The sequence below is a fragment of the Lepidochelys kempii genome, chromosome 2 (assembly GCF_965140265.1).
Source record: "Lepidochelys kempii isolate rLepKem1 chromosome 2, rLepKem1.hap2, whole genome shotgun sequence".
NCBI classification, from domain to species: Eukaryota; Metazoa; Chordata; order Testudines; family Cheloniidae; genus Lepidochelys; species Lepidochelys kempii.
The window spans coordinates 169,640,994-169,653,449 of NC_133257.1; the positions used below are offsets into that span (position 1 = coordinate 169,640,994).

At 36.7% G+C, this 12,456-nt stretch overlaps 1 protein-coding gene and 1 long non-coding RNA gene across 12 annotated transcripts in view; one reads left to right on the top strand and one right to left on the bottom strand.

Moving 5' to 3' along the window:
• TNS3 (tensin 3) overlaps positions 1-12,456 on the top strand; it is a 352,619-nt gene that overhangs the window by 189,305 nt on the left and 150,858 nt on the right. For 7 of the 9 annotated variants that reach the window (XM_073332748.1, XM_073332750.1, XM_073332751.1 and 4 more), the window contains 4 exons: positions 4,136-4,188; positions 6,013-6,184; positions 9,935-9,985; positions 11,680-11,802. In XM_073332748.1, coding sequence (XP_073188849.1) covers positions 4,136-4,188; positions 6,013-6,184; positions 9,935-9,985; positions 11,680-11,802 — 399 coding nt within the window. The remainder of the gene's footprint in view (positions 1-4,135; positions 4,189-6,012; positions 6,185-9,934; positions 9,986-11,679; positions 11,803-12,456) is intronic. The other 2 variants (XM_073332746.1, XM_073332747.1) reach the window with 2 other exon arrangements.
• On the bottom strand, positions 679-9,433 carry LOC140907249 (uncharacterized). 3 transcript variants are annotated; one of them, XR_012157418.1, is made up of 3 exons: positions 9,380-9,433; positions 4,896-5,053; positions 679-4,270 (listed from the first exon to the last, which is right to left on the bottom strand). It is a non-coding gene; the product is annotated as an uncharacterized lncRNA (long non-coding RNA). The 3 variants fall into 3 exon arrangements; XR_012157419.1 differs by adding an exon at positions 5,970-6,133 and having other exon boundaries at positions 679-5,053; positions 9,380-9,427; XR_012157417.1 differs by having other exon boundaries at positions 679-5,053.

Consider the following 12,456-nt stretch of genomic DNA (forward strand, 5'->3'; position numbering starts at 1 on the left):
GACTCCAGGAAATTAAGGCTAGATTGGTAACACGCAGTGAATCCTGGAAATGCAACTAGCCCCATGCGAACCTTTCACACATCCTGTATGCCTGTCAAAAATGCATGTGTTCTGGAATACCATATTCAGTGCTCTCTCAACAACGTCGTGTTGTTATTTTTCCATCTCCGACTTTGGGTATGTTGGGGATGCTGAATGAGTTGGCATTAAGAAATGGATTGCAGTAACTAATTTAGTGCCCAAAAGTTATTTTGAGAAAATATACAATTCCTCCCTCACACACAGATTGGCTTAGTGAACTCTCTACTACTGTATTAATGGAATTAATGACTTTGTCTAATAGAAATGCTTGGAAAAAATATGAGGATGTCTGGTCACACATGAAACTATTGCATAAATTTGCAGTTTAGTATATATTAGTCCCCAGTGCTCATAGGTTATCTTCTCACTTATTTATCTGTTTAGTCACTTCAACAATTGACTCTCTGCATGACCTTTATGGGTTCAGGTTTGTTTGCTTGTTTTTTGGTTTGTTTTTTTCCAGGTTTAACAAATAATAAAAACTGAATTTTGCTATTTATAGGGCCATCTTATGCACGTATTTATATATGTTTTGTTTCATTCTGTTTATATTTTATATAAAAACGATAAAAAGAAAGATTAAAAAAAAGAAAACAGTTTCATAAGTTCAAGTGCATTGTTTAATTGGCTATTCTGTCCAGATTTGGTCAGAGGCTATAGTACAGCAGTGCTTGTTTTGCAGAACATCTGTTGTCATGAAATCAGATTAGGAAGACATCTTTATATACTTGGTGTCAGATTGTGTGGTCCATATTCCTACAAAACTTGACAAATCTGTGCATTTCATCATTGTTTGAGCACAATAGCACATTTTTCAAGATGTAAGCAATGCCATTTGATAAATATCTTGCCCTCGTGGTATTTTGAAATTCAGGATAGCTCTCAAAGTTCTGTATGACAGAGAGTAATTTGTGAAATCCGAATAAATAAGGTAGCCACAAAAATGTCTCACAGCTGTGGAATGTCTGCAGTATATCATAATACATTTAGCATATCAGACCATAGGAAAAATAGAAACATGAGGGAAAGGTACGTTGTTTGGCTCAGAAATGATTATATCAGGGAATAATGCTGGGGGGAAAGATAGGTTAGAGGGTGTATAGGGATGTGGGTGTATTTCCCTGGCTCCTTGCCATCTGCAAACAAATCATTGACTATAAAGAGTCAGCACGTAATGTACAGGGTGACCTTGACATTGTAAATGGGTAAGAGAAATTTATCACATGCTGTCCACCATATTAATATGATGGAAAGTTTCACATGGTGAACTGAACTCTCTTTTGGAGTCTCTGCCCAGCAATTCAGGGGAGTGTGGGGAGTTTTCACAATTTCTTATGTTTATGTATCCACCATGACAGCTTATACAGTAACACAATTCCTTATATTGTGCAATAAAACATGATACCCAAACCAAACTTAAGGACTTTAAAAGCTTTTGCTTTAAACAGAGAATCAGTCAGATTTAAAAATAAATAAACTACATTATAGGAACTGGGAGAGAATTTTACAAATAGCACTGACAATTTACATATTAAGCTATTCCAGCTGTTAAGCCATGGAAATTGGCACAAACCACCAATACGGTGCATGCAGCAGAAAGGAATACACTGCTTTTCAGCTTGATAGCATGCATACAATTAAGTACAGATGTCCCTAATGGGATTTTTGTTGTTGTTTTATTGTGAGATCTATATTAATGTCCAGTTTATATGCCACAAATAAGTGGAATAAAGTTTCATTTTATCACTTTCTTCTTAGCAAAGGAAAACCCATACAGAGAAATGAAATCATAACTAACTGATCATTCATATTTAAGTGAGACTAGCTATTAAATTTATGAAAGTTGGCGGAAACACTCGGTAAGGTGCTCAGTGTACCTGCTGGCTGGCTGTCCGTGAGCTATGTAACTGAAACAGAGACACATTCAGCTAATGTCTCCTCTACTTGAAAGACTGATTGTGGGCAGGGATTCTGTTATTATGATTATTTGTAATTTACTTATAGTAGCATTCTCTGTGTACTAGGCACTTTCAAAACACTCATTAATTGAGACTATCTATGTTAAAAGGTTGATTCTGACAGGATTGAGAGCGGCCTGCAATGCGTTAAGCTGCCTCAGCTCTCACCACTGAAGATAATAGACGGTGTGGATGTTCAATACATCACCGGTTGCATTCAGCATCTCACAGAATCAAGTCCCAAGTGTCAATGTGTATGAGACCTACACAGTACACTACTATTCAGACTTGTTTTAAACTCTTCAATGCAGCTCATCACTAGAAATTTTGGAAAAGACACATGCCAGTTATGTACATTTGGGTGTGTGTTGGAGGTTACCTGCTTTTGTTAAGTGATGCATTTGAACTGAGGAGTGGTGTCTTTTTTTTTTTTCTGTCTTTTTCTTCTATAAAAGGTCCTACAGACACAAAACCCATCCTAGCATAAATCAATCTATTCATGAGTACTGGGCATACATAAGTTATATTGGCTCAGGTGGTCTGAGTTCCAGTCTGTATCCTGATTCTCAGCTTTATAGTGCACTCTTCTGTACTATACATGCAAATCAAAGGCAGGAGATGGGTGAGAAACCCCTGCTTTATAAATATTTATTAGTGATTCATATACTTTATCCCAAGCTCACATGCATATAAGGGCAGGACAAAGTCTGAACTGTTCCATAGATTCTTATTTCATAATTATTGTATGTTAACAAATAATTTTTAACTTAGAAGTAAAATTTGACACTTTACTATCTAGTCAGTATAACTGTTATATTATTGCAAACGAAAGGGCCATCTCTCAAGGTGTGGATTTGAAGCAAATTTGATTGAGACCTCTTTATTTTAAATTAATTTATACATATTACATATATGTAACAATTATAAGGGAGTTATTCATAACATACTCCTCTTGCTCATATCATCCCTTCCATGAGACAATTGATAATTGGGAAATATCTTTGCAAATCAATGGGCTTGTACTAAAACTCTGGCTGTAGCACACCAGAAATAGAAATCCAAATTTCAAATCTTTAAACTCCTCTAATCTTTCTGCAACAATTTAAGCCCTACCAGATATTCTGAATGTGTAAGGCAAACAAGCCTTCATTTTCAGCAGGGGAGCAACTTGTGTGAAGTAATAAGGGTTTGTGTAAGGATTATGACATGCCCTGGTAATACTTAGTACATAGTACATTTCCGTTATGTTTGAAATTATGGTCAAAACAGGCTTCAAACCATGTTATGACATGATATATTTTGGCAATGGACTAGAAATGGGTGGGTGTGGGGGGTGTAACATTGTTTGATCCCATTATTACTGTAATTTACCATTATGTTGATAGAGGAGTATTGTGTGAATTTGTCATTGGGTTGCCCAGGCAGACCTCTAAAGATAGCTGCATTAGGACTATGCAACTCTTGTGATTAATTTCACCTTCCTCTGTGTCTGTAATTGAACACCATGTTCTGTAATGAAAATAAAGGCATCCAAAACAGGAACAAATTCATTTTGCTTCTATAGGAGGAAAGTGTATTGGGAGTCCTCTTGTAAATCATTGCTGGTGATGCTGTACCATTTTTGAGAGCCTCATAATAGTTTAAGGTTTCAGAGTAGCCGCCGTGTTAGTCTGTATTCGCAAAAAGAAAAGGAGGACTTGTGGCACCTTAGAGACTAACCAATTTATTTGAGCATAAGCTTTCGTGAGCTACAGCTCACTTCATCAGATGCATTCAGTGGAAAATACAGTGAGGAGAGTAACCAATTTATTTGAGCATAAGCTTTAAGTATCATTTTGTTTGAAGCCATACAAGATGCACTTAGCCACTTGTGCTGGGATTTTCAAAGGATCTTAAAGTGACTAAGCACCTGAATTCCAATGAATTTCAATGGGATTTCCCATTTGCAAGTGGGATTTATTTATTACAAAAGAATTTTCTGACTGTTTTTTTCATAGTGGGAAACTTCATTTTGTGAAATTAAAAAGTAGCCATGTTGATTTTGTCATACCACGGAAATTACTGAGCTGATCACTCTGTTGGTTTGTTTGTTTCAGACTTCCGGCAGTTTTTCCAAAAGCTCATCTTTCTGTTGTGACAAAGCATCACAGTAAGTCTCTCTTGAATGGTTTTGCTGTATTACCGCTCAGTAGTGTTGTGCTGTTTTTAATTGCTCCTGTGCATGGCATCTTCTGCAGGTTAAAGTAATATTTAAAGACATTCCAGTTGTTGTCTATGAAAGACATAGGCCATAACATTTTCTTGTTAAGGTTGTAGAGTGATCTTTTACTGGACATATGCAAAATACCAGATGAGCTGAGTATTTTCGTAAAGGTAAAACTACCACAAGTCACCTTAAACACTGTATTATTTTCATTTATCTTTCATGCTGCTTCTTCAATACAGCTTTAATTACACAGATCTAAAGGTAGATTGTTTTCTTTAAGGGTAAAATTCACCCTTTACAGAGGGCCCAAGTGGGAGTTAAGTTCTGCATAGACTTTGCCCTGGCCCCTGGGCCTTTACACAGGGATGTCTTTCACCAAAAGTAAAGTTGGGACTCATGAAAGGTGACAGACTGAGAGCACAGAAGTTGTTTATCCAGACCAGATTGCTCACAGGCTGCAGTCCCAGATTCTATCCCACTCTGCCACTGTGCCTCAGTCCAATCCAGTGAAGGGATCCACCATGAGGGGTAAGAGAGAGTTCACTTTCCATGCCCAGCAAATACGCTGCTTATTATTTGCATCACAGTAGCACTTAAAATGTGCTAGGCACTTTACAGACATATAGGAAGCACTGTCCCAAAGAGCTTACCAACTGAAATGTTGCCAAGAAGGTTCCCCTTTAGTGGTGGTAGGTTTTATAGTGTGGACACCTGTTTGCTTGGGCTGAATACTGGTAGAGAGCTAGGAACTTCTGACTTCTAGTCCTCCTTCTTCCCTCCGACTTTCAGTGTGGCCTGGAGCAAAAGTCTGTAGATTAAAATAGGGTTAATAATATTTATCTATCTACTTCACAAGCATGTGAAGATTAATGTATTTGCAGTGTATTGAAGATGGAAAGCTCTAAACAAGTTCTAAATATTATTTAGGTGCGGCTGCTAACTAGCCATTATATGGTAACAACCCTTTTCACTATTAACCTGGGCCAAAGCAGTGAGGAGGAAGGAAAGGATATTTTAAATGTTTTACATAGTCTTTACTATGGCTCTTTTTTGGTCCATGTTCAAAGCAAATAAATGGTGAGAACAAAACAACATGTGCTATAACTCCCGTGCTTTTTCTGTAGCTTGTTTGGACATGGCATTCAAAAAGGGTGCTTCGAACTCTATTCATTAGAAACATGTGAATAGTTTCTATGGGTGGTTTATGACAGTAAAGAAGAAGTTGTAGGCCAAACTATTGGAGAAACTAAACCTAATTTTGACTTCATTTACTCTATTGAAGTTACTCTAAATTCATATCTGTATAACTTAGGGCAGATTTATTCATGTAGCATACATGAGCAATTTTAGAGACCTCTTAAAGACAGAGTGTCTGTGATGCCCCAAAGAAATAGCGAGAGATTATTGCAGCCATGAGTCTCTGTTTGTCTGTAACACCTGGATTTTCTCCTGTTCGGGACAGAACAAATTCAATTGTATTAATTTTTCTACCTTTCCATAGCACTGCACATATAGGCTTGGGATTTTATAGGTGGCACAGTAATGAACTCTCTTTTGGCCAGCTGTCAGTTGCTTAAAGACCTGACTAAATTTTGTTTTATAAGCCGTTTATGAACCGCAATTTCGATGAAAATATCAGGAACCATAAATACTGACTGGTTCCCTAGTATGAGTTCAGGATGAAATTTCTGCTCATTAACTTTCTATTTTCTTGTCACACTCACCCCTCTCTCCACTCCCCAAACTGCCACATCGGATTCTTCGCAGAAGTGCAGACTTTGATCACATTATGGAGGAGGGCTATGAACTTGACCTGACTTACATCACTGAGCGGATCATTGCAGTATCCTTCCCTGCCAGCTGTTCAGAGGAAACATATGTGCACAACCTGCAAGATGTAACCCGAATGCTCAAATCCAAACATGGAGATAATTACCTGGTAAGTGCAGATTAATCCTGTTTGTAATTCAGCTATGTGTAATTCAGTTTTATCCCTATTTGCTGTATGATGGCTGATCTGATATCCTTAATAACAGAGCCTAGTATAGGCTCACTTACACCAATGTAAGTTTGGATGTAACTCCACCAAAGCCTATCTAGTTCACATTTACACCAGCGCAAGTGACGGCAGCCCAGCATTTTACATTCAGTCAAACAAGGAAACAGATGCAAGCCACCTTCTTGTTGATGGCAAGGCAGTATACATTTTGAGCATCATGTTCATTTGCAACAGAAAATTTGTAGGGATAGTTCTCACTGAGTAAAACTCATTCCTACAAGATCCAGATACCTCACCATGGAATGCATTTTTCTAGCAGCTGTAACTTGGGTTCCGATGATCTCTGACCATCCGCCCTGCCCCCCACCTTGGCTGGCTCCACTGTTGATTGTAAAACAGCACATAAAGGTTGCTGTTAGTGTGATTTGTCTCGTTCATTGACTTGATTTAGATGCATTTTTTCCCCATTACTTATTTTCTATTTAAAAAATCTCTAATGGGTTCCACATGCATGATCTTTTATGATGACCAAAACTGTTGTTCTCTCATGCTGTGTGTGTTTTCTGCTTAGCACATTTAAACCCTGTGGTATCTTACTCTTTCTCGCAATGTGCTTATAAATCAGGGCCAAAATCTCTGCTGTTAATTGCAGTTATTTTTACCTGACATGTGTAAACTATTAGAATAAATCCACAATTTCAGGAGGGTAAAATTACTGTAGCAGCTAGCTTGCATTGTCATTCCATCCGAAGAACACCAGCACTCTGCATTCATTCACTCACAACACTTTATTTATCACAACTGCATTGTATAGCAATGACTGCACTCAGGCTGTACTTGCAGTACTACCAATTATGAATCTTTTGTCACATCAGCTTTTCTGTAAGAAAACCAGTGGTCTCTCTGACGCAAAATTGTAGTGCTTTGCAAAGCATTTCACCTAAGTCAATGTTTCAAAATCAGCCCAGATCAACTGTCATTTTCATGTGATGCTGTATTTTGGTATACGTGAAATAGGCTGGTGGTCTTGGTCCAGCTATCTAACTCTTATTAGATGTGTTCACATCACAAAAAAAAAAAAAACAGTTATATTTATACTAATTCCATTTTGTGTTAGGAAAAGGCCATAACCTCTCCATAGCTAAGTTTGCCAGCAATTACCAATTGGTTTAGTCTTACTATAACTTTGGCATGGGAAATACAGTGGTTTGGTTGGAAAATTGGCAGATTTACTCTGGAAATAAAGGAAAATGTATTTGCAAAGTGAAGAAATTTGGCAAGTCATTTTGCAGTTCTAGTCCATTATAAAATTACCACTTTTGTCTAAGGCTTCTTTGTCTCCCTCTGTTTCAAAAATGACTTTTTTGAACCCCTTCAAATTTTCCATATCGTTTAATATCCTTGAACATTTGCATTCCAGCTATGGCACCAATCCAGCAAAACACTTAAGCGTGTGAATAGTCCCACTGAAGTCACAGAGAGCACTAACGTGCTTAAAGTTAAACACATGCTTAAGCACATTCTTGTGTCATAGAATCATAGAGTTAAAAGGGACCACAAAGGTCATCTAATCTAACCCCCTGCCAAGATGCAGGATTTGTTGTGTCTAAACCATCCAAGACAGATGGTATCAGAGCCTGTTTTGTCGAAATGTAAGCAAAATTATAAATGCTTTTTGTTGTGGGTAGTTTTGAGCCCAATCTTCCTCCCTTTGATTTCTTTGTGAGTTATTGGCACCATTCTGCTGTCATTAGTGCCAATGGGAATTTCTGGACATTAATGTCAATGGGGGCCAGGATGGCATATTGTATGTTTGCATGAGCAAGTTGTCCTCTATGCAGTTGTTGCATATTGGAAAGAACATCGAAGCTTCTTCCATAGTTAACAGTTACAGCCCTCTTTCTTTAGCTCAAGTAGCAGAGACTTGTGTCTTAGAGATCTAAGATGGGTCCCAGCTCTAGTCCCAGCTCTGCACATCTGTAATTATTATGGAGAGCTGATAGCATCTCCCTAGCTAAGGCTGATTTTGGCCCTACTTTGTATCCATAAAATTTGTTCCAAAATGGTTGAAAAAATAAAGTATGTTTTTAAAATTAAAAGAGTTCAAAATGGCACTTTTAAAATTTCTGCTAAGTGTCTAACTTTTTTTGTGTCCCCCTTTGTCAACTCGGTGAAATCACCTGATATCACAAAATTCCAAACATAAATAGATTTTAGTAACTATCCCCCCAGCAACCTCAGTGATGTTTTCAAATTCACATACAGCGCTCTGGTAGAGTCCCATGACAAAAAGTGTTTTATAAACACTAAAAGATTTTGACATTGGCTCATGCAACAAGGACATTTCAAAGGCTGAAATAATAAAATATGTAAGAAATTGTCATTATTTGTAAACTAGACATGAAGCAGGAATCACTGGATCTAGGTAGAAAAGAAAGAACCAATAGAAAGGGTGTAATTGTCAGCAATGAATTTTCTCAGTGACCAAAGAAACTATATTGGGCCGATGTGTTGCTTGTACATAGTGTAATTTTACTGACCATTTCTTTCCATAACAAGTACTTATCTATCACATCCTTAAAAAACCCAAGCTCTTAAAAGCCAGAAAATGAATAGTTAAGGAATCATAAATCTTATACTTCCTACAAAATAAAAAAAAATCATATCAGGTAGAAAGAAATGCAGATTTCATCATAACAAAAAAACACAGTCCTGTCCCTAAATATTTTTCGTTAATAATTTCAAAATATAAACACAACACACAATCCTTCAGAAGAAAAATACATTATTTCTGTACCATTAGTGACACATATTCATTACTGTCAGAAACAATGCACATGCATACATTATTTCATAGTATATCAGCAAAGTTTTACACTTATTCTATTAAAGTGCATATTGTTGTTAATAGTTTTATTATTTATGTATGTTGTAATACTCCCTAAAAAGTGTTAGGCACTGTACCAACACAGAGGAACAGCATAATTCTCAAGAAAACAACTGTTTTAGATTCTTAATCACTGCCAACTGGTACCTAAATTGAACTAGTTTTAAACTGAACAGTTTGTCTTACATGAAAATATTTTGACATTGAAATAAAGGTAAGAAAAATATATGGCCAAAATTTCCACTTACTTTAATGGGAGCTGTCTGAGTGCTCAGTAGTTTTGAAAGTCAAGGCACTTAAAGTCAAGGCACTAAAAATGGACTTAGGAACCTGTCTTTAGGCATCCATTTTTTTAAAATCTTGGTCAATTATTTAAAACCAACCAACCAATCAAACAAACAAACAAAAACCTCCCACAATGTAGAAATCAGAGAAACTCATGTAGTCTAATAAGATTGCTAAGCATAAGGCCTAATACTATTTAAAATCTTTCATTATATATACCGGTAATTACTATTATAAACGTGAAAATTTTAATTGTTACATATTGTAGGCATTTACTTAGCATATGTAGTTTCCCATTATACTTTCCTGAATTTACTAAGGGAAATACCCCGAATACTGCAAATGCTGAACTTAACCAAATTATTAGCTGAAGTTAGATATCTAAAGTGACTGAAAAATCTGAAGGCCCTCCCCTGTCATTTAACTTTCTTATAACATAATTTGGATACAGTGATTTACCACAAAAGAAATTAAACATCAAGATCTCATACTTTTTCTTTCTCTTTCTTCCTGAACAGGTGTTAAACCTTTCTGAGAAAAGATATGACCTTACCAAGCTTAACCCAAAGGTATTGGTTTTGATCATAACATTCCTCACTTGCTAGACTTCTATACAGCATAAATGGGCTGCCATAAGCCTTCAAACTATACATGCTTTGATGTGCACAATGGATGACAATTTTAGGAAGAGTTTAGAAAACCAAAGATGCCGCCCCTTTAATTTTAAGTGTTGTGACTTCTTTCATGTCAGGGCTATGCTTTACAAAGTTGTTTCCATTGTTTTCTTTGGCTTTGCACATAAGACCTTGATCCAGAGTCCATTCAAGTCAATGAAAAGATTCTCGTTGATTTGTGTTTTTAATGTCAGGTCTACATTACATGTGTGCCCATGGAATATTTATGGCCATATAATGCTCCTTTGCTATGTAAACCTTAATGTACTGAAATTGATGAACTCACAGTTCAACATAACCTCATGTTTCGTGGATTTGCCTTCCTCTCTTCACAATTGCATCTGTGAACATTGGCAATGCAATTAGGGGAACAAAAGTTGTTGGCATCTTTCTTTGTTCTTCCTCATAGCCTTCCCCCCAACTCCCGGCCCCGATTTGTATCTTCATTTGTTATAACATTTTCTTTGGAGTGAGATGGGAGGTGTAAAGGGTTGAATATATGTCTGGGACTCAAGCTCATTCCCATATTTAAGAACTTTGGCAGGCAGCCTTCAACAGCAACCCTTGGCCCATACCATCACAGACCTACAGTCACAGCAGCAGCACAGCATTGTTTGGACCTAGCAGGGGTTCAGATTACTGCCGAGAAAACACAGTGAAGACATTTGAAGTCTGATCTTTTAACACACAGGCAGTTTTTATCACATGTTAATGAATGCGTAGGATTTCATTGGCTTACTATTTTTGGAATGTGAACAAGATAAATGCACAGATAATGATGAGAAGTTGACCAAAAGAAAACTAGTTCCTTTAAAGGTAGGAAATACAGGTTATTAAGAGAGCTGGGCAGGAAACAGTTTTCCCATCCCAGGAAATTTTAAGATTTTGAAATTTTTTCCTGTCCCAAATCAAGAAGAAAAGTCTGACATTTTCATAAATCAACCCCCTTCCCCTCTCCCCTCCACCACCAAAAAAAAAAAGTTTGGATCAATCAAAACAGTTTGATTCAACAATTTCTAAAGACTTGTATTTTGACCTTTTATTTTATTTTGTTTTATTATGTTTTATTTTATTTTTACTATGAATTAATATGAATTTCTAAACGAAAACTAATTTTGAACCAAAAAAACTCCAGAACTTTTATTTAGAAAATGTTGAAGTGGGTCATTTTGACAATTGTTTTAATTTTTTTTCAATGGGAAATTTCACAAAGCCAACCCTTTCCTACACAAAGTTTCAGTTTTGATTAATCAAAATACATTTTGGAAAAAAATTCTCAGTCAGCTCTAGTGTTGGATAAGATTTGTTAATACTTGCATGGAAAGCTCATGTATGCTAATAATAATAATAATTAATCCCTCCTCCCCCTGCTGTTTTGGGAGGTCTGTAAAGATGTTTTGCTTATATGATGAAAAGGCATTTTAAATAATGAAATATCACCATGGTTCTGTGAAGCACAGATGTTTCTGTTAGAAAAAAGAAGGAACCTTTACCATCATAGCACATTTTGGCGTAGGATTATTGAATACGATAATAATGTTAAAGAGTACCTTGTAAATGGAAAATGAAGTGGTTTTGCTTGATTCCAGATTATGGATGTGGGCTGGCCTGACCTTCACGCACCTCCCCTTGATAAGATGTGCACCATCTGCAAGGCTATGGAATCATGGTTGAACAGCGACCCTCAGCATGTGGTGGTGATCCATTGCAGAGTAAGTGTGCAGTGTAGTGAGCGTATATATGACGTTCAATTTTTAATACTTGATCATAACAAGAAAAGTTATAATTAACAGTTTTGCAGCTGTTTTAATGTTGAAAACATAGTGAGCCAGATGCTTAGCTGATATAAAGGGGCCTAAAGCCATTAACTATGCCGAGTTAGACCAGCCAATGCTCTGGCCAGATAAATCCAGGCTTGTGTGCTTAGAAGTAATAAGCAGTGAGGTGTATATATATCAAAACTGAACACCATTGTTGAGTGTATTTAGTCCATCTCCTTGTCAAACTTTTGAGGATCCTCTTGTAGTATATGACATTCATTTACTTTAGTGGACTTTGAGGGCACACGGCACCTCACAGAATCACCATAAGTCAATTGAATCAAGTCATTACGAGCACTAATCTCCAAATCTCCAAAGAGTCCAAATCTCTACTTAGTTGCCTAAAGTGGGCATTTGGTCACCTAAATGCACGTCTGACTTTTCATCTCTGGGATTTAGGTATCTAGTTTAGATGCCCAAGTTGAAAAGTGGGCACTTTATTGTTGAATATATCATACAGTGATTGCAACGGATAACATTATTCATTCCATTTGGACTAGAATAATATTGTATAGACATAGAGCTAAATTCACAAAAGGATTCACA